The sequence below is a fragment of the Hemiscyllium ocellatum genome, chromosome 9, assembly GCF_020745735.1.
Source record: "Hemiscyllium ocellatum isolate sHemOce1 chromosome 9, sHemOce1.pat.X.cur, whole genome shotgun sequence".
In the NCBI taxonomy this organism is placed as follows: domain Eukaryota; kingdom Metazoa; phylum Chordata; class Chondrichthyes; order Orectolobiformes; family Hemiscylliidae; genus Hemiscyllium; species Hemiscyllium ocellatum.
In genome coordinates, this window is record NC_083409.1 from 30,150,697 (window position 1) to 30,177,885 (window position 27,189).

At 42.7% G+C, this 27,189-nt stretch overlaps 1 protein-coding gene across 1 annotated transcript in view; it reads left to right on the forward strand.

The window, feature by feature from the left end:
• Window positions 1–19,946: 19,946 nt before the first annotated feature.
• The window catches only part of si:ch211-267e7.3 (ADAMTS-like protein 2), a 117,546-nt gene continuing 110,303 nt past the window's right edge, over window positions 19,947–27,189 (forward strand). Inside the window, exon 1 of the mRNA XM_060829665.1 lies at window positions 19,947–20,237. Within this exon, the coding sequence (XP_060685648.1) occupies window positions 20,139–20,237 (99 nt within the window). The 5' untranslated portion in view covers window positions 19,947–20,138. The remainder of the gene's footprint in view (window positions 20,238–27,189) is intronic.

The following is a 27,189-nucleotide window of genomic DNA, read 5'->3' on the forward strand; positions in this document are numbered from 1 at the left end:
ACTAGAGGGCATAGGTTTAGGGTGAGGGGGAAAGATATAAAAGAGATGTAAGGAGCAACTTTTTCAGGCAGAGAGTGGTACGGAATATGCTGCTAGATGAAGTGGTAGAGGCTGGTACAATTACAACATTTAAAAGGCATTTGGATGGGTATATGAATAGGAAGGGTTTGGAGGGATATGGACCAGGTGCTGGCAAGTGGGACTAGATTGGGTTGGGATATCTGGTCGGCATGGATGGGTTGGACCAAAGGGTCTGTTTCCGTGCTGTACATTTCTATGACTCTATAATAGGATTGTTCCAAGTTACAGAGAGGTGATTAAATTGAACTGTTTAAAATTATGAAGAGAGTCAATTGGACAGATACAGAGAAAATATTTTCCCTGATTGGAGAATGCAGCACAACACTTGCAATTATATCAAGCAATTATGTTATGGTCTAGTAAAATATCCCGTGGTGTCATACACAAGTGTTACCAAATGGAATTTGACTCTGAGAATAGATTGAACAGATAACCAAAAACTTGGCAAAGAGATAATTTTAAGTAATATCTTAAAGGAGGAAAAAGAGCGAGAGAGATTTTGGGAGTGAAATTGATCTAAGGGCCCAGGCAAATGAAGGCAATGTTAGGGTAAGGAAATTGGAGATGCGTATAGGGTCAGAATTGGAGAAGTATAGAAATCTTGGAAGGTTGAAGGCCTTGAGGAGATCACAGAGATAAGTTGATGCAAATTTATGAGCTGAACGTGTTACAGTTAAGGCATTGCTGGACCAGGAGCCATTCTCATTCAATGAGCAAAAGATAATTAGGATGCAGGCAGTAGAATTTTGGCTGAGCTCAAGATGATGGAGAGTGGAAGTTGGAGTTGAACCCAGGGGTATGAAAGGTGCGAACCAACAAGGAGCCACATTCATCTAATTAGGGCTAGTTATTCAGGAGTGAAATCAGCAAATATGCTTCATGCAAAGGTTCATGGAAATCTGTTCTAAATATTCAGAACTTGGTAGATTGTTACAGAGCAAAATGCTATGGATATTAGAAATCAGAAATAAAAGTAAAAGTGCTGGAAATATTCAGCAGATTGAGTTACATTTGTAGAGAGAAACAGTTGATGCTTCAGGTCAACATGATCTTTATGAAAAGATAAAGGAAGATCAAAATGGAATGGGTTTTAAGCCACTGAAAGGATAGCAAGGACAAGAAAAACAAATAAAAACGGCTCTGACAGGGCGGTGGGAAGGAGAGGTTAAATTGCAAAAGATTTTATGGTACAAAAGCCAAAGAAAATAGGAATGAGCTTTGGAGAGGAACAAAAGATGTGTCCAGATGAGGTGTGAATGGCTGCACATTAGTCAAATGAATACACCATGAATAGATAAAAAAAAATATGTAACAAAAGCCAACTAGTAAAAATAAACACAGAACAAGATGGAGCAGAGGTGATGATCTGAACTTTGTGCACTCAAGTTGAGTCCAAATGAGTGATAAATCAAAAGATGAGGAACTGTTTCTTAAGTTTGTGTTGAACTTCATTGGAACACTCCAGCTGGTCATGGACAGAAAAGTCAAGAATTAAAATAAGTTGTGACACAAAGTTACTTCGAAAAAGTAAGGACTGCAGATGCTGGAGATCAGAGCTGAAAATGTGTTGCTGGAAAAGCGCAACAGTTCAGGCAGCATCCAAAAAGCAGGAGAGTCGACATTTCGGGCATGAGCCCTTCTTCAGGAACACAAAGTTACTTGCAGACTGAAATAAGACATTCTGCAAAGCAGCCAGCCAATTTGCATTTGGTCTCCCAGTGTAGAGAACACATAGGGTCATAGATTCATAGAGATGTACAGCATGGAAACAGACCTTCGGTCCAACCCGTCCATGCCGATCAGATATCCCAACCCAATCTAGTCCCACTTGCCAGCACTCGGCCCATATCCCTCCAAACCCTTCCTATTCATATGCCCATCCAAATGACTGTTAAATGTTGCAGTTGTACCAGCCTCCACCACATCCTCTGGCAGCTCATTCCATACATGTACCATCCTCTGCGTGAAAAAGTTGCCCCTTAGGTCCCTTTTATATTTTTCCCCTCTCACCCTAAACGTATGCCCTCTAGTTCTGGACTCCCCCAACCCAGGGAAAAGACTTTTTCTATTTATCCTATCCATGCCCTTCATAATTTTGTAAACCTCTATAAGGTCACCCCTCACCCCTCAACCTGCCCTGCCTTATTTCCCAAGAGTAGGTCAAGTTTTGCACCTTCTCTAGTAGGTACATCCACATACTGAATCAGAAAATTTTCTTGTACACACTTAATAAATTCCTCTCCATCTAAACTCCTAACACTATGGCAGTCCCAGTCTATGTTTGGAAAGTTAAAATCCCCTACTATAACCAACCTATTCTTCTTACAAATAGCTGAGAGCTCCTTACAAGTTTGTTTCTCAATTTCCCTCTGCCTATTAAGGGGTCTATAATACAATCCCAATAAGGTGATTATCCCTTCCTTATTTCTCAGTTCCACCCAAATAACTTCCCTGGATGTATTTCCAGGAATATCTTCCCTCAGCACAGCTGTAACACTATCCCTTATCAAAAATGCCACTCCCCCTCCTCTCTTACCTCCTTTTCTATCCTTCCTGTAGCATTTGTATCCTGGAACATTAAGCTGCCAGTCCTGCCCATCCCTGAGCCATGTTTCTGTAATTGCTATGATATCCCAGTCCCATGTTCCTAACCATGCCCTGAGTTCATCTGCCTTCTCTGTTAGGCCCCTTGCATTGAAATAAATGCAACTTAATTTATTAGTCCTACCTTGTCCCTGCCTGCCCTGACTGTTTGACTCGCTTCTGTTCTCAACTGTACCAGTTTCAGATTGATCTCTTTCCTCACTAACTCCCTGGTTCCACCCCCCACCCTCCCCCCCGGGTCCCCCACCCCTCCCACCTTACTAGTTTAAATCCTCCTGAGCAGCTCTAGCAAATTTCCCTGCCAGTATATTAGTCCCCTTCCAATTTAGGTGCAATCCGTCTTTCTTGTACAGGTCACTTCTACCACAAAAGAGATTCCAATGATCCAAAAATGTGAATCCTTCTCCCATACACCAGCTCCTCAGCCATGCATTCATCTGCTCTATCCTCCTATTCCTGCTCTCACTAGCTCATAGCACCGGGAATAATCCAGATATTACTACTCTTGAGGACCTCCTTTTTAAATTCCTGCCTAACTCTCTGTAATCTCCCTTCAGAATCTCAACCTTTTCCCTTCCTTTGTTGTTGGTTCCAATGTGGACAATAACCTCCTGCTGGCCCCTCTCCCCCTTGAGAACATTCTGCACCTTCTCTGAGATATCCTTGATCCTGGCACCAGGGAAACAACACTCTATTCTGATTTATTGTTGCTGGCCACAGAAACGTCTGTCTGTACCTCGGACTAGAGAGTCCCCTAACACAATTGACCTCTTGGAACCCGACATACCCCTCGTTGCATTAGAGCCAGTTGCAATACCAGAAACTTGGCTGTTTGTGCTACACTCCCCTGAGAATCCATCACTCCCTCCATTATCCAGAACAGCATAATTGTTTGAAATGGGTATAGTCATAGAAGGCTCCTGCACTAGCTGCCTAACTCTCCTACCTTTCCTGGAGTTAACCCATCTATGTAACTGTATCTGAGACTTTCCCCCTTCCTATAACTGCCCTCCATCACATACTGTTGCTATTGCAAATTCCTCATTGCTTCTAACAGTCTCTCCAACCAATTCATTCGATCTGATAAGATTCCCAACCAACAGCATTTATTGCAGATATAATCCACAGTAACTCTTAAACTCTCTTTAAACTTCCACATCTGACAAGAAGCGCATATCACTCTACTAAAGGCCAGTTTTGCTCCTTCACAATCTACAGACCCAGAAAATAACACCATCTTATTCCTCTACAAAACACTGCCCCACGTTAAATTAATAGTTATGACTTATATTTTAAGTTTAATCAAGAGACATATCTCAAAAAACATATCATCAAGAAAGAACCCATTCTGCTCACTACTGCCAACTTTCTATAGGTCCCACTTAAAAACAATACACTTCTCTGATTCTGTGCTGTGAACATGGCCCAAACAGTTCCTCCGAGATTAGTTGTGAATTTCACTGTTTGTTAATTTTCCCAGATGCACTCCGATGTCCAGCAAAGGCAGTAACTGTGCAGGTTCACTGCTGTGTCAGTTTCTTTCTCTCTCTCTCTCTCTCTCTCCTGTGCTGTCCTCACCATGTGCTTCCTTTGTTTGTTCTTCTCCCTTTTAAAACTGCTGTTGTTTTGACTTTTTTTTCCCAAAGTTCTAAAACAATGCAACAGTGTAGAAAACAGTAATTGCTGCTCCTGGAATTCGAGAAAATCACCTCCACCTAAAATACCTCAATAAAGGAGCAGCTGTTACAGCCGGAAATTGTTCCCGTCCTCCATCTTGGATTACCTAGAATCCAATTTTTGAGCATCATGAGCATTGAATAATGTAGACCAGGTTGAAAGAAGTGCAGGCAAATTGCTGTTTCCCTCAGAGGAAATGTTTGGTGCTTTGGATGTTGAGAATGGGTGATGGAAAAAGGACACCTAATACATCTCTAATACTTACATGGAATGCGCGATCAGGAAGGCCGGGGATGTTGGGATGTGACTGAGTAGTGGTATGGGATCTCGAATGAAATGGTCCCTTCAGAATTTTGGAAAGGGTGCGAAAGTTTAGTTGTGTCGTCATATTGGAGAAGCTGGAAACAGAGGAGGATGATCCACTGAATAATTAATGATGGGTTATTGTTAAGTAAATGTATTATGGGATATGGATTATCAAAGGACTTAGGTACAAATTGTTGTCCTTTAATTCAAGGATGACGTCAACTCAGGTTGTGTGTTTCTGCCAAAGGTTTTGATGTAACTGAAGTGAGCTGATCTTACATTCACAGATCACAAAGGGCACACAAATTTGTGGGATCTGGAGTGCAGGAATTATTTTCTTCTCTCTTTGCCAGTGCTGTGACCCCGTGTGAGAAGCATTGCCTTTCTTTGCCATTGGACTCCCACACTGTGCTTGCCTGGTTGGAGCTGGGAGCTCCTGACAGCATCAGTCAAGGGATCATCAAAGCACATAAGCCCCTCCAGCACAGATACAGATCACCCAGGAGCAAATAGACTGGTGAAATACGCTCAAAAGGCTGAATATCCTCATCCTGTGTGACGTCTCTTGTAATATCTGCTTGCAATTCTCTGCCATGTAACATGCCCCCTCTTTATAGAATAGCATAGCCTTTATTGTCACATATGCGCAATGAGTACAATGAAAGGCTTATACGTCACCAAGTACAGCACTAATGTAGATATAGAAGGACCTAGGCACAGCTTCTTTTGTTTCAAGATTTTAGACAATACAGAAATAAAATGTCCAGCATTGTGGAAATAAAAGTTCGGTACAGCAGACCACCCTGGCACCTAGCTTGCAGTCTGCACTGGGCCCTGGTTCCACCCTGCGCTGGCGACATGCCACACCAGGAGGTCACCACGTCAATGCTGGGAGGTTGCCACACCACGCTGGGAGGCCACTGCACCAGGCTGGGAGTAATCACTGGAAATTGGGAATTGTCGCTCGCTGGTGGCTGGGAATCGACATCGAATGCCAGGGATCGTCACTCGCCGGAGGCCGGGGATCACCATTCACCGAAGGTCACTACGGGAGGCCGCTGCACCAGGTCAGGAGTCATCGCCAGAGGCCAGGAATTTTCGGGTGCTGGAGGTCAGGAATCGACGTCGACGGCCAGGGATCGTCACTTGCTGGAGGTCAGGGATAATTATTGCAGGAGGCCCGGGATTGTCGCTCCTCACCAGCGGTTACTGGAGGCTGGGAGTCGAAGGAAAAAGAAAGACAAAGAAGAAGAAGATAAAAGCACCAGGAGGAAGAAAAAGAGAAAAGAAGGAAGAAAAGAAGAAGAGAGGGTGGAGTGAATGAGCTCCGGTTGGGAGTTGGTGATGATTCACCACGGCATATTCGCCGCCACCAATTAGCCACTGTCGGTTCGCCACCAGTGTTTCCCCACTGGGGTCCTTTGACCTCTGAAGACCACTCGCCACCGGGAATATATATATATATATATATATGTACTGATTGTTTTCCCTCTCGCCTGTTCTTTCATACTTTTCAGTCCCCTTTATTTATATGACAACATAGTACATATTGATAAAAAAAGAGGTGAAATAAATATCATTTTATTGGTTTATACATAAAAATGAGTTACAAACACTTGCGGTGGTGAATCATCCTCAGCGGCCAATGGGCAGTGGCAAAGCGTCCTCAGTGGCCAATGGGAGGTGGCAAATCGTCCTCAGCGGCCAATGGGTGGTGGTGAAACATCCTCAGCGGCCAATGGGCAGTGGCAAAGCGTCCTCAGCGGCCAATGGGCGTTGGCGAAGCATCCTCAGCAGCCAATGGGCGGTGGTGAAGCATCCTCAGCGGCCAATGGGCAGTGGCAAAGCGTCCTCAGCGGCCAATGGGCGTTTGCGAAGCATCCTCAGCGGCCAATGGGCGGTGGTGAAGCATTCTCAGCGGCCAAAGGGCAGTGGCAAAGCGTCCTCAGCGGCCAATGGGTGGTGGCGAAGCATCCTCAGTGGCCAATGGGCGGTGGTGAAGCGTCCTCAGCGTCCAATGGGCAGTGGTGAAGCGTCCTTAGCGGCCAATGGGCGGTGGTGAAGTGTCCTCAGCGGCCAATGGGCGGTGGTGAAGCGTCCTCAGCGGCCAGTGGGCGGTGGTGAAGCATCCTCAGCGGCCAATGGGCGGTGGTGAAGCGTCCCGCCGGTTGGAATGTCCTACTTTGCCACCATTTTGCAACAGATCGAATAAGGATTTGCCCAGATTTCTGTATGCGATGAAATGAAATCCAAATAAGTGGTAAATTGCAAATCTCCTAAAAAACTGAAATCCAACAAACAAAATTCAACAAGTACAGAAGTGATTTTCAGATCAATTATATGAATTATAATATTAAAAAAGGAAAATTCCTGTAAAAATCAAAAACCATGAAATGAAATCTAAAATTGCATTCTATTTTGACTGTACAAATGAACAAATTTATAACCATGGACATGTATTAGAGCTGATAGTATTCTAATTCCATTTGAATGACTGTATGTCATTTCTGGTAAAGTTAAATGATGATTACTTTGTTATGGTGAAACTTGGACTGAAAACCGAAAGGAAATGAGGCCATTTGAAAAATGAAATGAACTCCAAACTACTTGGGATAAGCCCTCAAGAAATTCTTAGATTAGCTACCAAGATCCTGGGAATACAAGAGTAGAAATGTGGTAAACAGGAACATGGAAAATCCTGGAAATTGGGTGTGTGGAAAGCTGTCCAAAAGGAAAATGAAGCAACCTGCTATAAATTAATTACAGCCTTCTGAATTCAATTATTTTACAAAAAGAATTGATTTCCGCTCCATAGGTGAAGAATGTTCGAGATGGTGAATGTTCTATGTCAGCATTGACATCAAACAGTCCCAAGGTAGATGTAGTGCAGGCAGATGTAGAGTACTCATTGTTCCCTCTACTCTGTCTCAACATTGGGCCTCAGTCCTAATCTCACATGGCACACTGCATTGCATCAGTGTAACATTAGTCATTCTCTGACATCTTCCAAATGAATTCATACCAATGTGTGGAGATTTTGATCCTGTGGATTCATCCTTAATTAGGGAGCAGGTTGAGACTTCCTAAACTATTTCACATGGGGACTCTTAGAGGAAACTTATGCCTGAAACGTCAAATCTCCTGTTCCTTGGATGCTGCCTGACCTGCTGCGCTTTTCCAGCAACACATTTTCAGCTCTGATCTCCAGCATCTGCAGACCACACTTTCTTCCCCTTGCTGCATCAACCCCCCCTCCCTTGCTTTAGCTGAAATCAACTTGAAGGGCTAATGGGACATCAAATCAATTCATCAAATTGCATCAGTTACAAAAAAAACGCAAAGAAAAAGATTGAAAAGTGGAGCACTAATACATTTCTAACACACTTCATCTTTGGACTTTTACCATGCCAGTTCAAATTAAAGTAAACAGCTTTTTTTTTATTGCGTATTCCAGCCGCACAATGTCCCAATGTGTTTCACATTAATGAAGTTCTTCTAACTTGGAGGAAACACAATAGACATTATATGCACAGCAAGGTTGCTCAAACACCGATCTGATAAGATGATGTGATCAGATGTCGAAGGAGGAATAACTCTTGACTGAGGCATCCAGAAGCACTCCCTTACACTTCTTTGAAATTGTACCTTGGGATCTTTCATACCCATTTGAGAGGGCAGATGAGACCGCTTCCAAAAATGCAGTAATTCCTTGATTCAGTGATGGAATGCCCTCCTGGATTATGTGTTTAAGCCTCTGGAGAGGGACTCGAATCTACTACCTTGTGATTCATAAGCAAGGTTGAAATGTTGGAGATGGCGCCTGCAGTTTTCACTGAGGAGGGGAATGTTGTTCCCATTAAGGGTCCTCACATCTCTATTGGAAATGGGGCATTAAGGTGAGGAGGGAGGATAAGATTCTGGCTGGTCTATGATGGCTATCCAGTGAAATGGGCTGCCGGCACTCATACATGCTGAGCCTAATGTATAACAGTGGATCTTTGCATAAGCAAGTGGAGGTCATCTCCTGATCATGGCAACGCAACCCTGGCAAAGGGTCAGAAAGGCTTCAGAAAAGTTGCACCGACATTCTTTGCCTTGATGAGTAGAATATTTTAAAAAATAAAATTAAAACGGGAAACATCGCTGGAATTACAACTGACTGGGAGAGACAGACTGGGGTTCAATCACCACATGCTTACAGGATTGACAGGAGAGTGTAATAAGGGAATGATTGTGCGGTTTTAAAGCAAGACCATTGAGGACCTGGTATGGTTTGTATTAAATAGCTGTTATCACACAGTCTGCTCTCCAGACGTGTTGTACGAAACCAACTCCAGCAGGAAACATGTCTGAGTGGCTGTTACTGCTGGGAATGCAGCCAATCCCTGTCCAATCAGTAACCCATTCACCACAGTACTTTATTCATTTCAAGAGTTTTACACATCAAAACCTGTGAATCCCTTAGTGCTCAAGTGCTGTTACTTTATTTTAAATGACATTTTCAAGGTTCCATGCGCAGACATGTATGTTGTGCGTTCTGTACGATGTCTCTGGGAGACCATATTGGTCCGACGATCCTGAATAGCTCAGCTGGTTGCTAGTTCTCTTACTGCTGAGTAAGAAAATCATTGTTCATATCCCACCTGAAAAAACTAAACACAAAACCTAAGATGATATCCTATGCAGAACCAAACCAGTGCTGCACTGTTTGGAGGTGCTACTTTTCAAATGACTTGTACACCCATGACTCTGCTCGCTCAAGCGGACATAATAGATGCAGTTACATAATTTAAACAAGAGTAGAGTCATACGCCCAGCCAATAGTTATTCCAACGTTTAACTGATGTCACTAAAAGAGATTTCTTGGTTCTCTTTCATTACTGCTTTTGGGAACCTTGCTCTGTGCAAATTGGTTGTTGCCTTTCGTACATTACATCAATGAGTCTATTTCAAACATGTATTTCATTGGTGGCAAATCACTCGAGTGAAATTATAATAAAATTGCTCCTGGAAAAGTTTCTTTCTGAGCTTGTGTTAATTGTGCATCCCACAAGGTTGAGGACTGGAGTTGTGATGGTGGAAGGGTGAGTGTGTCATAGTGGGTGGTGTAAATTAGGTTTTTTTTAAAAGCAATATTCAATAGTGAATAGAAGGACTACAGATGGCTTACAGTCTAAATTGGCTAAATCTGCTCCCTTATCAGAATTAAATAATTATTGGATGTTTAGGCTTGCATTATATGAACACATTTTCTGGAATTGCTTTATTTGGTTATGGGATATAGGTGTTGCTATGGGTCCAGAGTGGTATGTAGGCCAGACCAGACAGAAAGGCAGATTTCCTTTACTAACAACCAGCAGTGGTTACATGGTTGCCATTAAGCTAGCTGTTAACTCTAGACTTTTATTGAATTATTAAGACTGGGGTGTTATCAGTTGGCACATTTGGCAATTTGCAGAAGCAGAATTTTTACCAATCTCAAGATCCATTCTTGCCTCGGTCAGCATAGACTCATAGAGTCCCACAGCACAGAAACAGACTCTTCAGTGAATGCCAACCATGTCCCAAACTAAACTAGTCCCACCTGTTTACATTTGGTCCATATTCCTCCAAACTTTTCCTATTCATGAACTTATCCAAATGTCATTTAAATACTGTAACTGTATGTCCATCCACCACTTTCTCTGGGGTCCATTCCACACATGAACCACTCTCTCTGTAAAAATGTTTCCCCCATGTCCTTTATAAATCTTTCGCCTTTCACCTTAAAGATGTTCCCACTAGTTTTGAATTCCCCCAGCCGAGGGAAAAGACCTTCATCGTTCACCTTATCTATGCCCCTCATGAACTTATAAGTCTCCATAAGGCCAATCCTCAACCTCCTACACTCCAGTGGAAAAAGTTCCAGCCTTTCCAGTCTGTTTTTATAATCAAACCCTCCATTCCTAGCAACATGCTGGTAAATCTTATCAGAACCCTATCCAGGTTAATAATATCCATCTTATAACAGGGCTACCAGGACTATACACAATACTCCAAAAACAGCTTCACCGATGCCTTTTACAACCTCAACATGATGTCCTAACTCCTATACTCAAAGGTCCAAGCAATAAAGGCAAATATGCTAAACTCCTTCTTAACCGCACTGTCTACCTGTTAGGTAAATTTCAAAGAAGTATGTACCTGAACCTCACAGTCTCCGTCAACACTATTCCAGCAGATGGATGGAAGGCAATAGCTGGGGAAGTCCATTTTGCTTTGTTGCAAACACAGATGGGTAATATCTACATCATTGATGAAATGAAAGTACAACATCATCAACTACCCTAACATCCCACCATCGCTTCAATTACAAGAAGGATGTGTTCATAAAATAACATGAGGGTGAAGTGATGAAAGACTCAAGACATGGTATATATCCACATGGAAAATTAATCTGGCACTTGAGGAATCAGCAATGGTTCAGTGGTTGCAATTCTTGATTCTGGTTCAAACCATTTCAGCTCCAGTTCAGGTCTGGATATTTACAGTGCTTGCTGTATTGTCAGAGATGTACTCTATCTTTATACCATCTTTCAGTTTTGATGTTACTTCAAATATTTGTCTTTTTTTTAGGTAGATATGTTATCTAGTGGCACTATTCAGTGAAGGGCAGGTGAGCTGATCTGAGCAATATTTATCCCACACCCAAAAGCTAAGACAGATTGTTAACTATGTAATTTCAGTTTATAGTGTTGTTCTGTAAAAATTATCCATTGACTACTTTATGACAATGACTGCACTTTAAAAGTATTTACATGCACATGGCTGTCTGGAACTTTGGGATATCCTGGAAGCATGAAAGGTTGACATAAATGCAAACTCTTTCTCTTACTTTTACATTTAAGCAGTTGTGATTTTTCAATAATCTGACTGTCAATTCAGTTTATTTATCACCTGCAACATCAAAACAAAGGATTCAATGTGCAAGAAAGAATCCCAGGATAATTGAACGTGCCTTTTGAACACACTGCTAGCTGGGGATAACATACCAGAAAGTAGGTTGGAAGTCCTTGGCTCTCCCTTCCTTGAGTTTTCAAAGAGTTTGACAAGCAAGGAATGGACAGAAGTTTGTGTGTTTAGTATTTCATGGTTTCCCAGTGTTCCAGCCCATTAGCAACACAGATGGGAATCCTGTGTATTTACAAGGAACTGTAGGCAGCTTTCCCAGAAAACATGGTACAAAGGGTTTTGCAGTCGGTTGTGTTTTGTGGGAAGTTTATTATTGTTATTCTTTGTGTGTTACTTTATCAACCATGACCGTGATTATAGATAAAACTACAGCTTAACGAGTCGGGGGATCCACTTAGCTCCCAGGCAAGACACATGGTTTCATTGAGCTGCCAAGTCAAGATTTGTACATTTAGAAAGAGAGCTCATTACGACTGAATTATGAGAGAATATCATATTAATTGATTAAGTTATTATTAATGCCATGTCAATTGATTCTGTAAAACAATTTGAATTGTGCTTTCTCCTTGTCAAAAAATTTGGGAGAGTGACAACTTAGAAGCACAGTTTACAAACTTTTTTAATGGCATGAATATTCAGGAGGAAATAATGGGGAACTGTGAATTATTGGTGATTTTAATCTACAAGTCGATTGGACAAAGCTATCCTGTAAGTAGAGCTCATAGAGTGTTTTAGATCAGCTTCTTACAACTGCAAATCCTAAGGCTAGCCCAACAGCAGGTTGTCCTAGATCTGGTAATATAACAGGAGACAGGATTGATTAATGATCTCAGAGTAAATGCACCCTTAGGTACAGTGATCATAACAAGATTGAATTTGACTTTCAGTTTGAGGGAGAGGAGAAGATCCTGTGGCTAGTGTTTTAAACTCAAATTTTGGCAATTGTGAGGATAGAAGATGAAGATAGATATGATTAAAGAACTAGAAATTAGGTTAAGAGATATGTCAGTAGAGATGCAGCGGCATATATTTAAGGACCTATTTAATAACAATCAGCAAAGATACAACCAAGTGAGAAAGAAAGACTCGAGGGGAAGGATGTGTTCATGTATGACGAAGGAAATTAAAGATTGTATAAACATTGAAAGAAAGAGTGTGTAATTCCATGAAGTAGAGTGACAGGTCAGAAGATTGGACAGAGTATAAAAACAGTAAAGAATTACTAGGAAATTAGTAAGGAGGGAAAGTTAGAGTGTGAGAAACTGCTATCTAGAACTATTAAAATAGATAGCAAGGGTTTCTGCACATTTTAAAATGGAAAACATGTAAGTATATTGAGAGTTTTTTTTATAGGGTAAAAAATGAGGTCTGCAGATGCTGGAGATCACAGCTGAGAATGTGTTGCTGGTTAAAGCACAGCAGGTTAGGCAGCATCCAAGGAATAGGAAATTCGACGTTTCGGGCATAAGCCCTTCATCAGGATAGACAGAGTCTGAGGAATTAATAAAGGAATAAGGAGATGGCAGATGAATAGATATTGTGTGTCTGTCTTCACTAAAAGAACATCCCAGAAATAGTGGTAAATCAAGAAGTGAAAGGGTGTAACTTTAAACAATCAAAATTCTTAGAGAAAGGGTACTGTGAAGATTGTTAGACATATGGTTTGACAACCCGTCAAGTGTGCTGGACTTCATTCTAGGATCTTTAGTGAAGTGGCTCATGAAATAATAGTTACAAAGGTTGTGACTATTCAAGACTTATTAGACTCTGTAACTATTTAAGAAATGGGGAAGACAGAATTTAAGAAACTACAGGCCAGTTAATTGAACAGCAATAATAGGGGATATACAGAAAGCCATTACTAAGTAAGTTGTAACAGAGCACTTAGAAAATCTCAATGCAATCAGGCAGAGTCAGCATGGTTTTATGAGAGGGAAATCATGCCAGACTAATTTAATTAGAGTGCTTTGAGGAAGCAACAAGTAACACAGATAAAAGGGAGACAGTAGATGTGGTGCACTTCGATTTCCTGAAGGCATTTGGAAAAAATGCCACCTCTAAGTTAATAAACAACCCAAGGGCTTACTATATAGGCGATAATATATTAGCATGAATTGAGGTTTGCCTTCTTAAACCTGCATATTAATCTTTTATGATTCATGCATGAGCACACCTAGATCCCTCTAGAATTCAGTCTGTAAAGGGATAGACTCTGTATAGGTTATATAAGTGGGCAAAAAATTGGCAAAGGGAGTATAATATGGAAATATGTGAATGTATCCACTATGGCAGGAAGAATAAAAATGCTGCACGTTATTTAAATGTAGAGAGACTGCAGAACTCTGAACAACCAAGATGGGAGGGTGTTCTGGATATGCTGCCACAAGAATGCCATAAAGTTGATACATTGGTACAACAAACGATTAGAAAGGCAAATGGAAAAATGATGTTTATTGCAAAGGGGAAAAAAGGATGTTTTGCGATTGTTAAACTGGTGTTGGTGAGACCACTTCAATTCCAGTGAGCAATATTGTACTGCATTCAGAAACCTCAGTGTGAATGAGGGACAGCAATCTATTCTCCTGATTCTCCCAAAACCCAGCCTTGTTTAAGTTAAAAGCAGAAACTACATGACCAGTCCCTTAGATCTGCATGAGAGACTGTCTCTGGATGTATAGGACCTACAACAAAACAAGCCATTGGGTCCAACAAGTTCCATGTCTGTTTTTAAGGTCTACAGGATCCATCAACCCTACTTCAGGTGATTGGCAAAAGAACTAAAGATGACATGAGGAAATATTTTGCACAGCGAGTGGTTAGGATCTGAGATATACTGCCTTAGAATGTGGTGGAGGTAGTTCAAGCTTAACTTTCAAAAGGGAACTGCTAAATTATCTGAACAGAAAAACTTTGCAAGCTCTAGTGATGAGGTGTAGGGAGTGAGACAAAGTGAGCTGCCCTTGCAGAGATCTGTAATCTCTTTATGATTCTAGGATAATCTCACACTGATGAGACAAAAAAGTACATTTTTAATTTGATCTGGGCCAACGTAGGTGATTTATTTCACATGGATTAAGATGGCCACCAGCTCCAATTTGGAAACCAAGGCTGACTCAGAGCCTCTCACTTCAACATAAAAAAACCTTCAGTCAAAAGAAGCGTTTGGGCTGGGATCAACTGTGATTTCTTATTTTTCGTGCAGTGGAGAGTTGGAGATCGGCCAGTCTGGAGTGGTGCATTTGTTTAAGTAGTTTGGACTTGGCCCACATTCGATGGGAGGCCATTCACTTATCCCAAAAACTCAAAGGGGAATTCCTGGAACTGGTCCCAAGGGTGACTGTGGCCCATGTTGATTTTATTAGTATTCTGCTCAGAATTTACTCTTGTGAGTTAGACTGTATTAATGCTTTAGAATCTCCAATAAGGGAATGGAAAAGATGTTTCTGCACGCCTGAATTTCTGCCGAAATTTCTTAACAATGCCTTGTTCAGTGCTGAGTTATGGACTCCAAGTAATGTGGTCATGGCATTCTCACAACAGGACTGTTACCATATTGCTAGGATCTAGATGATACCTCCACTCATTGTCTTATGTGAGGGATTGCAAACTTCAAAATGTATTTTGTTGTTAAACCCTTTAAAAGGCATCTGGATGAATATATGAATAGGAATGGTTTAGAGGGATATGGGCCAAGTGCTGGCAAATGGGACTAGACTAGGTCAGCATACCTGGTCAGAGACGGAAAAAAACTGCAGATGCTGGAATCCAAGGTAGACTAGCAGGAGGCTGGAAGAACACAGCAAACCAGGCAGCATCAGGAGGTGAAGAAGTTGACATTTCAGATGTAACCCTTCTTCAGGTCCTGAAGAAAGGTTACACCAAAAACATTGACTTCTCCACCTCCTGATGCTGCCTGGCTTGCTGTGTTCTTCCAGCCTCCTGCTTGTACACCTATGATATCTGGTCAGCATGGACGAGTTGGGTGGAAGGGTCTGTTTCTGTGTTGTACATCTCTATGACTCAGGATCATGTTGGTTCTCTGGGCCAGTAGGTGTGTGTGGCGAACTTTGGTGTCCAGGGATATCCCGTTTGCTGTTTGTCCCAAGTTATTTGATAATTTTTAGGGACTACTAAAGAAAGAAAAATAAAACAACTTACATTTGTACAGCACCTTTTATGATCCCAGGTTGTCCCTAAGCCCTCTACAGACAATTAAGTACTTTTGAAATACAGTCACTATTATCGTGTAGGAAACGCTGCATTCATTTTGTGCACAGCAAGTTTCTGAGAAACGGAAACATGTTGTTATTTGAGGGATGAATATTTCCAAGCTATTCCTTTCTTTTGAATAGTGCCAAGGGATTTTTCACAACCTTCGGAAAAAACAGACATGGCCTTGGTTTAAAGCCTCATTGAAAGAGGCACTTCCACCACTGCAGCAGCCCCTCAGTACTGCAGGAGAGTGTCAGGCTGAATTTTGTGCTATCTTTGAAGTGGGGCTTCATGACCTTGTGTCTCAGGTGAGATTGCCACCTACTCTGCTCCTGAGACTGACACCAAAGCACCAGTAGGATATGCGTGAGAAATTGCAAACAGTGATTCTAATCTTATCCTAAAGTCTGTCTTTTACTCCAATCACCCGATTCTGAAATGATTCGCTTTAAAAGTATCCACTATTGTATCAGGAAGCCTAAGCTAAGTTACTCAATTTCCAGGTGAAGGAATTAATTTGTCCTTAAACTTATTAGCCTGTGTCCTGAAAATCTGGTTTAGTTTAAGGGGAGTGTTCTAGGGTTATACCATCTGGAGATTTACCTAGTTAGCCACATTCCATAAGCATTGCTGAAATTCACAGAAGTTCTCCTGTTTTGTAGCCCTAAATCAGTGGGAAAACCAGCATCATCCATCCCTCGTTAAACCTGACAGAGACCAGACATAACTGGGACATCAGTGTTTAGGTTAGGGTTGAGTGGAATGAGAGAGACTTTCAACTGTAACCCACAAGTGTACACATTCTAATAGGGGGCAACGTCTGATGATAAGGAGTGATGGACTGATCTGATCTTTCCTCGTATTGAGTCCAGTTGTGGACTTCACCCCAGCTCTGAGCGAGACTGGTTACATCAGAACAACCTTGGAATTCAGTCCAGAGCCTTTCAATCTCTATATTTCAGTATCACAATGCATTCATTCAATGAAACCTCAGGGGATATTGCATTAGGATCCAGAAAAGTTGTGTGGTCTGTGTACGACACTTGTGTTTTTCTTCTCTCACCAGCCAATCCTCCCCAGCTGAGATTTTTTCAAACTTTAATTCGACTGCCTGTCTTACTGATTCTCTTTCCTTACTATGCCCAAGCCCCCTACTAACTCCACTCATTCCAACCACATGCCACAGCTAAATCTGAACAGCAATCTCCCACAAGCAGCAGAAATGCAATGTGTGGTAAGAGACAAATATTGTTTGGACATCAGTACTCTGCTCTGTTCTTTTTTAAAGTGATGGGATTTTTTACAGGCAGGGTCCTGGCTTAACATCTCACCTGAACAGTGCATGTCTAACAGAGCAGCAATCCTTAAGAACTGGGATGATGGGTCACCTTAGATTTTGTGCTTGTGTGTCTTGGTTGAGGATAAGAGAGCAGCAACAGTGGTAGAACTATGCCCAGCCTCACCATCTCAGGAGAACAACTGAGGGGTTTTAAAATTGGCAGAATAAAACTGTGGGTTTACACTCCCTAGACATGTTGTTTCAGGTAATCTAACACTGGAGAGAAACTCCAGTCTGCTTTTGCTTTTTTATGGAGACTGGTGTGCTTCCTCTGATGTCTCGACTTCACTTCTGCACGTTCCCAACAAAGTCTCTTGATGGGTTTTGTACTTTCCTGAATGAACCTTCATCATTTTGGCCAGTCATAAGCCAGGGACTCCCATGGATCAATGGGGATTGACCTTTGCAGTGATACTGTGAGGACATACCTAAAACCTCGGCCTTGTTTTCTTAAGAGCCTGCTCGTACGATTGAGTAGAGCAATTTCTTTGAGAATCTGGTGAATTACATGTCCTGTTCAGCTGAGCTGGTTAAGAGCCTTAATGCTGGAAATTTAGCTCAAGAAAGAATGCTGCTTGTTGGGTTACATTTCTTTCTACTGATTTGGAAGATAAGAGAAGACACTGTGGGTAATACTCCCCACTGGTTTAAGGAACCAGCTGTAATAGGAGAAGACGGCCTAGTGGTATTACCGCTGGACTGTTAATGCACAGACCCAGGGGTCTGTTCGAGGGGACCTGGGATGGGCAGATGTTGGAATACGAATTCAATAGAAAAATCTAGAATTAAGAGTCTAATGATGACCATGAATACATTGTTGATTGACAAGAAAATCTATTGTCAGGTTCCCTTATGTCCATTAGGGAAGGAAGCTATCATCCTTAATTGGTCTGGACTACATGTGATTCCAGACTCACAGCAATGTGATTGTCTCTTAACTACCCTCTGCGGTGGGCAGTAAATGCTGGCCGAGCCAGTGATCTCCTCATCCGGCGAGTGACCAAAGTGTCAAAGCATATTGGAGTGTGAAGATCACAGACTCCTGGTAGTCTTTAGTTTTAGATTTGGCATCCTGGTTCTTAGTCAGTTGAAAGCTGCATGGGCACGCTGGAAGTGATGATGAATTTCATTATTTGGAGATGCTGGTATTGGACTGGGGTGTACAAAGCTAAAATTCACACAACCTCAGGTTATGGTCCAACAGGTTGAATTGGAAGCACTAACTTTCAGAGCGCTGCTCCTTCATCAGGTGGTTGTGGAGTATAAAATTATGAAGGAGCAGCGCTCCTGTTGGACTATAACTTGGTGTTGTGTGAATTTCATTGTCTCTGTATAGTTTAGATAAGAGGCTCTCAAAATATGGAAACTATGCAAACTACTTTCAAGAAGGGAGACAAGTCTAAATGGTGCTTTAACCAGCAACACATCTTCAGCTCTAAATGGGCACAGCATTTCCCTGCTGTCTGCTACAGGGGAAATAATTCCAAGGATTCTCCTCAACTGCCTTCCCCCAGTGGATAAGGAGCTCCCTCTAGATTCAGAGTGTGGTTTTCACGCAGTGTGAGACATCATAGACATGATTTTCACCTTGTAGCAAATTCAAGGAATTTGCAAGCAACATAATGTGGCCTTTTTTGACCTCACAAAAGCTTTTGACCATGAACCTTCTGGAGGATGCTCCTCAATTTGGTCACCTGCAGAAATTTGTCACAGTTTTCTGCTTAATCCATAAATGACGTGCAAACTATAATTCTGAACAGAATCACCCCAAACATCATCTTAATGAAGGCTGGAGCCAAAAAGGGCTGTGTCATCAACGATCCCTTCTCCATAATGCATCTTGCCTCCAGGAAATGACCCACAGGCATGGGACAAAAATCATACAACACCAAGTTATAGGACAATAACCTGACGTTGTGCAATTTTTTAACTTTGTCCACCCCAGCCCAACATAGCACCTCCAAGTCATGTCAGGCATGGGGACAGTCTTGCAGATGGGAAACTGTTCAACCACAGTTTCTTTGGTCCTTTGAAGGTCATTGAGCTTCAATGTGCAGATGAGACACCTTGTGTGTGTGTGTGTCCTCACTCACAAACTGAGATGCAAGTCCACTCCCTTTTCCAATACCATATGAGAAAATGGGTTTTCATTATATACCCAGAAAGTGAGGCCCCTTTCCCAATTGACTGGACCACAACACAACGTTTCCCCCAACCATTTACAGACAGGAACCATTTTTCACATCTTTTTTTGAACCCAGGGCTTCACAAGCAGCATTTCTCTGTTTGAAGAAAATTACTGAAGTGTTATAGTGAGGTGGGTAGGCGTGAAGTTGGGGGGGGGGGAAGCTATTTAAAGAGACACTCCATTCTGCTAGCTTTGAATGACCAGATTGTTGTTTCTCTGCACGGGAAGAGAAAAAAAGAGAGGATCCTGTCTGTTCTCCTTCACGTCTGGCACGAAAGAAGACACATTTCCTCTTTGAACCTGCCGCGCCAGCTTCAAAGGCAGGCTGGGTTTGGAGGTGGTTGCAGGTCCCAGTCCCTTGGTGACTCCCTGAGTTTGCAGCCCCTGGCCGTGGATCGGTGAAGCTGGGTACTTGTTCGGGTCGACTGCACCCCCTCCCCTTATAATTTGTCCTCCTCCTTTTGTGTCTCTTTTGGCGTGGGTGGTCCGGGGGAGGGGTGGTGGGGGGGGGGGGGTGCGGTTGTGGAAGAAATTTAAAAAAAAATAAAAAGACCTTTGCAGTAACCCACAAATCTCCGGGAGGGGAAGAAATGGGTTTGCTTTCTTGCTGGGGTCATGCGCGCACACACACCCCTCCAAGTCTAGCTTGTCAATCAGGGTAAATGGAGCGATCTGCTCCCCTCGCCTGCACCCACAGGTTGTAAACTCATTAATTGCTCTCCAACCAGGTTTCACCAGGCTCTCTCCCTTGATGCGTTCCTCCTGTAGCTCTGCTGAAGAATGGCTGCCAGGCACTGGACTCTCTGCAACAGATCTGCTGCGTTTTTCACCTATTCTGTGCTGCTACTTCTGTGGCGGACCGAGGCACACGGCTATCCGGTAAGTTTACCTTCCTTCTCTTGCACACCCACCCCGCCAGCTTTGGTGATTTTTTCTCTCTCTCCCTCTCTCGGCTTTTCTGGTCGCAACCACGACTTGCAACTTGAGCTTAGCTGCCTGTGTTTTTTTTTAAACCAAAAAAAAAGGGGACAGCAGAAGGCAAAAAGGGCTGATGTGATGCGAGACCATCTCACACGTGTGGGAGATGGGGAAAGCAAACGTTTGCTTTCTTTCGGTTTCTCTGTCTCGCTGCTTTGCTTTGTTTAGACATGTAATCACAAATGACTTGCAAGTCAGCTGGCTTTAAAAAAATGTTTTTTTTTGTTAAATAAGTGGCCTTGATTGTTTTGCATTTTCCAGATTTGTGAGGGAATTTTTGTTTGAAGAGCTGTTTTAAAACGCTTTGGAGAATATGTAAATTGATCTGTCCATTTAAGAGCAGATTTGTGGATGTGTTTTGTGCGCGCTTAGACAGACATGTACCAACTTTGACTGCCCAGTTAAACTGAACCAGCCCGATTTTAAATGTTTTTTTTCACGCTGCACAGTCTGTTAATATAGGTTTTCATTTAAAAAACTTTGTTGATCGTAATATTTCTCTCTCCACTCACACTCACTCACACACTCTCTCTCACACACACATTGACAAAAGGAAATTACCGCAGATGTTAAATCAAAAGTTTCTATAACCTCCCCCCCCCCCCCCCCAATTTCCTGACATTGTCACTGATATGAGAAATCGGGGCTTTTTTTGATCCCCACAGTGGGAATTTAAGTTGAAAACGTGACATAAGATATTGGAGTGAATGCTTCCTGTAAACGACAAGATGCAGAGTTGAATTCGGTCGATTCATTTGCTGGGTGAAATGAATGAAACGGGGATTTTTTTTGTGTGTATGAGAAAGACTATGTAACCCAGTCTTTTTTTTCCCCCCTATTTCTCTCTCAATATCGAGATGGAAAGGGGGGTGGGGGTGGGGTTGGTGTGTGGAACCGGTGAAAAGCTTGGCGAGGGCAGTTCGCAGCCCCCTCTCTTCTCGCTTGTCTAGACTAAAGGAGAGGCACATTAACTTTGCCTCAAACTGAAGCCTTTCATCTGGCCCTGGTTCGGGGCCGTGTTAATGCTTTGGTATATCACGTGGGATTTGTTTTGTCTTTGGCCGGATTTTGAGAGCTGCCAACCCCGAGGGGAGAAGCGATTACTGCGGGAGGGAGGGGAATTCTGTGTTTATATATATGTGTGTGTGTGTGAGAGAGAGACTATTCAACCTAAGAGCTTTCTGATCTAACAAGGGCAGAGCCGCAAGCACTCAAAAGCAGGAAGACTTTTTTTCTCTCCCCCCCCTCCTCTAAATCTTTTGGCTCTTTATTAAAAAAAAATCAAAATTGGGCATCATTAGCTGAAACGATTAGCTAAACATTTCCCCTGGAAGAAAGAAATCTTTTGAAGGATTGTTTTGCTGCGGCGCTGTTGTGTGTTTCTGTTGCTCTTGCGGTTTTCCCACAGCCGCTTGGCGCTCAGATCACAGCAATCACTGACCCCATCTCTTTCCTCCCCCGTCCATACTATCCCATCCCAGTCCGGAGGAGCCCATGGGCAGAATAAAGCAGCCAAGACTTCCACCGACGCCTTCAGGTGAAGAGACGGGAGACTAACGGATGGCGGGTTAACCGTGCATAACACGCTCCCTGATTAAATACACACTATTTTTAATAAAAAGCACAGCTTGTCCAGAGAATCAGGACAGACATATTTTACACATGGCATATTTGAGGCCTGGAATGTACTGTCTGGAAGCTTGCTGAGGCAAGGCGAAATTGAGGACTGCAGACTGGGAGAAAGTGAGGACTGCAGATGCTGGAGATCAGAGCTGAAAAATGTGTTGCTGGAAAAGCACAGCGGGTCAGGCAGCATCCAAGGAGCAGGAGAGTCAACGTTTCGGGCATGAGCCCTTCTGCAGATTAGAGTCAAGATTAGAGTGGTGCTGGAAAAGCGCAGCAGGTCAGGCAGCATCCGAGGAGCAGGAAAACCGGACATTTCGGACAGGAGCCCTAGGACAGCAAAGGGCTCAGGCAGCTTGCTGAGGCAGGTCACTTGGAGGTATTGGAAGGGGAATGAAGTAATGTGCAGGGTTGAGGAGGAATACAGGAAAGTGGCATTGTGTGTGAGGTTGGCCCAACGCCTCTTGCTGACGTGTAATAATTCTGTCATTTATATGGAGTAAACCGCATTCAGGCCACGCTGGCCACTCTGGTTAAAAAGAAAAGCAAAATCTTTCCAATGCTGGAAATCTGAAATAAAATCTGAAAGTGCCAGAGAAACTCAGCAGGTCTGCCAGCCTCTGTGAAGAGAGAAACAGAATTAACTTTGGAGTCCAGAATGACTCTTCTTTGAACTGCCCAGACTGGTGTCTCACTGGAGCTTCCTCCTATCCTCAATTAATTCGATCAGGATAATTCCACCCTCCCCTCCTCATATCCAATCTAGCCTGCCGTTAAATACCTATATGCTCATTTCAGATACTCTCTGTTGCTACACTTTGTCCTTCTGCACAAGTGAAAACACTTTCTGTATAGTTACCATCTCAAAGCGTTTCATAACTTTGAAAATTGTTATTAGGTCATACATTAACCTTTTCTTTCAAGAGAACAGACTCCCAGACCTGCTGAGTTACTCCAGCAGTTTCTGGTTTTTGTTTAATAATGCACATACTGTTTTTGCAGCCTGAGATGCTATGGGATGACAAAATGAACAATTATCCTTTACCTACCTGGGTTCCTTGGATGGAAGTATTTAGGTTGGTTTTCCACTGAGCTCCCACTTGGATCCCTTTTTTTCACATATTGTGGAGGTGCCAGTGTTAGACTGGAGTGGCCGAGATCCAGAAGTCAAGTGTAGAGTGGTGATGGAAAAGCACTGCAGGTCAGGCAGCAGCCGAGGAATTGGAGTCATATGACCCAAGGTTATAGTTCAATCGATTTACTTGGAATCATAAGCTTTCTGAGCACTAGCCCTCTGTCAGGTGGAGTGCGGCAAGGCACATAGGCAGAATCTATAGCAGAGAGTTCAAAAGGTCATACAAATGATGTGAGTGGAGTGAGTAATAATAAGTCTCTGCAGGAGATCAAGAGTGTCAGATGGTGTGAATAAAGTGTCAACAGCTGAATAACAAGTGGATAGATGACCAAATTCCAATTAACTGAGGCAGAGAGGTAATGACAGCAAAATGAAAATGAGGTTGCGCTGGAGATAAACCAAATGGCTGGAGTAACATGATAGCTAGAAGAGTCTCATGCTGATGGTCTAACCAAAGTAACAAGTAATCCAAAACTGGACAGGAGTGATCCCTCCCAGTCGGGAACACTTCAGCGGTCAAGAATATTCAGCCTCTGATCTTCGGATAAGTGTCCTCCAAAGTGGCCTTCGACATACACAGCAACGCAGAATCGCTGAGCAGAAATCTATAGGTAAGTTCAGTACCAATGAAGATGATCTCAACCATGATTTTGGGTTCATGTCGCACTACATGTAATCCCACCATCATGGTCTGTATCTGTAAAATCTCCATTACTGTTCTGTTTAGACACAATCGCCTTGATAACTTATTCTGATCTCTCTATTTTAATTACTTTGTACGGTTTGGATTAGTTGTTACTTTGGTTAGACCCTGGACATGAACCTCTTATACCTTTCATGTCATTCCAGCTATTCGGTTTGTCTCCAGCACATTTTTAATTTTAAAATTACCTCTCTGCCTCAATTCATTAGATAATAAGTCATCCCCTCACTTGTCATTCAGCTATTGACACTAATATCATCTGACACTTTTAATCATCTGAAGAAACTTATTATTCAACCTGTCAACACTCCACTCACACCAATCTCATGATTTTTTGATCTCTCTGCCTATAAATTTTGTGCCTCTCCACACTTCACCTGATGAAGGAGCAGCACTCCAAAAGCTTGTGATTTCAAATAAACCGGTCGGACTATAATCTAGTGTTGTGTGACTTCTGACCTTTGAACAGTCAGGAGTGTTCTACTTTGTCTTCCTGACTTTATTTTTTTTCTCCAGCTTGTCTCCAAGCTATTTACCTCCCTCCTTATACAGTGATAGGAACAGCACATAAACAGACCCCTTGGTCCAACTTGTTCTTGCCGACCAAGTTTCCCTATCCATATTAACCACTGAGCCATTGTGCCGCCCAGATTTTTAATCAGTCAGGGAATCAAGGGTTATGGGAGAAAGGCAGTAGAGTTATCAGATCAGCCAAGATCTCATTAAATTTTGGGGTAGACTCAACGGGCCAAATGGCCTAATCCTGCCCCAATGTGTTATGGTTTTATGTCTGCTCAGTCCATTTTCTGAGGATATGGATCCTTTATCAGCACACTTCCGACAATGACTGATTTGTACTTAATATAACCCCCTTGTTTTTGTGTTTGTACTTAATATAGCCCCTCAACTCAGATTGTTTCATCTCCGTGGGTAATAGGACATACGTTTCTTGAACTTGCTCTGAAACAGCAGTGTTCATTCTTGGATAGGCCTCTTTAATTGTGCTAACCACTTGAAGGGGAAAAAATGCATCTGTCTTTTCCTCACCAAACTTGGGGATTAAATGAATGAATTGAATACCTCCGCCCTTAATTCTGAGTTGGGTGTGATTCCCTCACCAGAACTGACTTAATCAGGATCTTCCCCTCTCAGTTCAAGTTATTGCACTTCAAACTCCCTTTCCCTTTTTCCCTCGCTGTCCGGATTTAGCAATTCTCTCTCTTTTTCTTGCCGAGAATTCTCTTTCATCTTTATTGGAATTCCAGTTGTTCAGTTGTTCCAATTTTATACATAGGTTGAATCATAGAATACCTACAGTATGGTAGCAGGACATTAAGCAAATCAAGTCTACACCAACCCTCTAGGAGAAAGTGAAGACTGCAGATGCTGGAGATCAGAGCTGAAAATGTGTTGCTGGAAAGGCACAGCAGGTCAGGCAGCATCCAAGGAGCAGGAGAATTGACGTCTCAGGCATGATGTTTCGTTCCTGAAGAAGGGCTCATGCCCGAAACATCGATTCTCCTGCTCCATGGATGCTGCCTGACCTGCTGCACCTTTCCAGCAACACATTTTCAGCTACACCAACCCTCTGCAGAGTATATCATCAGACCTACCCTGCTACCCTATCCCTGTAACCCTGCATTTCCCATAGCTAACCCACTCAACCTGCATGTCTTTGGACTGTGGGAGGAAACCAGAGGACTCGGAGGAAACCCACGCAGACATTGGGACAATGTGCAAACTCCATACAGACAGTCACCCCAAGGCTGGAATTTTACCTGGGTCCCTGGCACAGTGAGATTTTGACTGATTGGTTTCAGCTGTAAATATTTTGCCACCTTGTTTGCAATTTCTGTTTTGCTGGCTTTCACATAAGCTTCCACCTTGAAGTGCTTAGCTCCCTCTGTCAGCTATTCAAAGTGTTTTTTCTTAGTTTTTGCTAAGATACCTTGTCTTATTCTATGAAATCATTAATATTAAATGTAGACTGCTTAGCACCAGCATATTGTAGATTCAAGAAAATCTTTTTGCATATTTTAAAAATTCTTTTGTAGGAATTATTTATTTTTCTCTACTCCAATTCTTCCTGTAGTCTCTTGGAATGTATTGGTCAATCTCCCAATTTTGTTGCAACCAGGTGTAGAGGGATGAAAAATAGTTCCTTCCTGTATACCCATGCCTGGCTTCAATGTTTGTTCAAATTAGATAAGCTGCAGGTGTGTTTTTCATCTAGTTGCCCAGAACCCAAGGCTGATTCTCTTGGGATAAAACTTCGATTGAATTGAGGAAAAAATCTTGAATTAAAAAACTAGTTTATTTAGTGATTATTGTTATGAAACCCCACCTGGTTCACTATTATTCTTTAGGGAGGTCAGTTTGTCACCGTTACCTGGTCTTACCTCCTTTGTGACTTCAGACCTCCAGGACTCCGGACTCCTGACCTCCATGTGACTCAATTGGAAGAGCTTCTCCTGGACTGCTTGGATCAGACCATATTCAAGTTCTCAGCTGTAAATCTAGACTAGTATGCCACCACTATCACAGCATTCATTAGCCAATACATAGATGACTGCATACCAAAGAAGTCAATCTGGGTGTTCCTCAACAGAAACCTTGGATGGACCAGGAAATCCACTGTCTACTGAAGACCAGGCTTGCAGCATTCAAGTCAGACGACCTAGACCTATACAGAAAATCCAGATATGACCTCTGCAAAGCTGTCAGAGACCAAGTTAGAGGCCCAAACCAACCATACGGGCATCCACCACCTGTGACAAGGCCTACACAACATAACGGGATATAAAATGCAGCAGAGCAGGATAGCAGACAAAGTCACATCCCTCCCTAACATGCCGAATGCTTTCTATGCTCAGTTCAAGCAGAATGCCAGTGGTGCAGTGTCACCTGCCCCAACAGCCCCAGATGCACCTGTTCCCTCCGTCACCGCTGCAGGTGTCTGATCGGACTTCATGAGAGTCCATCCAAGGAAAATGATGGACTCAAATGGAGTCTCGGCCATGCACTTAGATCCTGTGCATCCCAGCTGGTGGAGGTATTCACTGACATTTTCAAACTCTCCCTCCTACAAATTGAAGTCCTACCTGCTTCAAGAAGACCACCATCATTCCTGTACTGAAGAAAGCACATGCAATGTGCCTTAATGACTACTGCCCAGTGGCTCTGACCTCCATAATCATTAAGTAGCATTGAGAGACTGGTCATTGAGAGGCAGCCTGCCTCGATCCCCTGCAATTTACCTTCCGATGTAACAAGTCCACAGTGGATGCCATTTCCCTAGCCCTACACACATCCCTGGAACATCTAGGCACGGAGGACATCTAGGTCAGACTCCTGTTCATTGATTACAGCATCACCTTCAACACCATTATCTC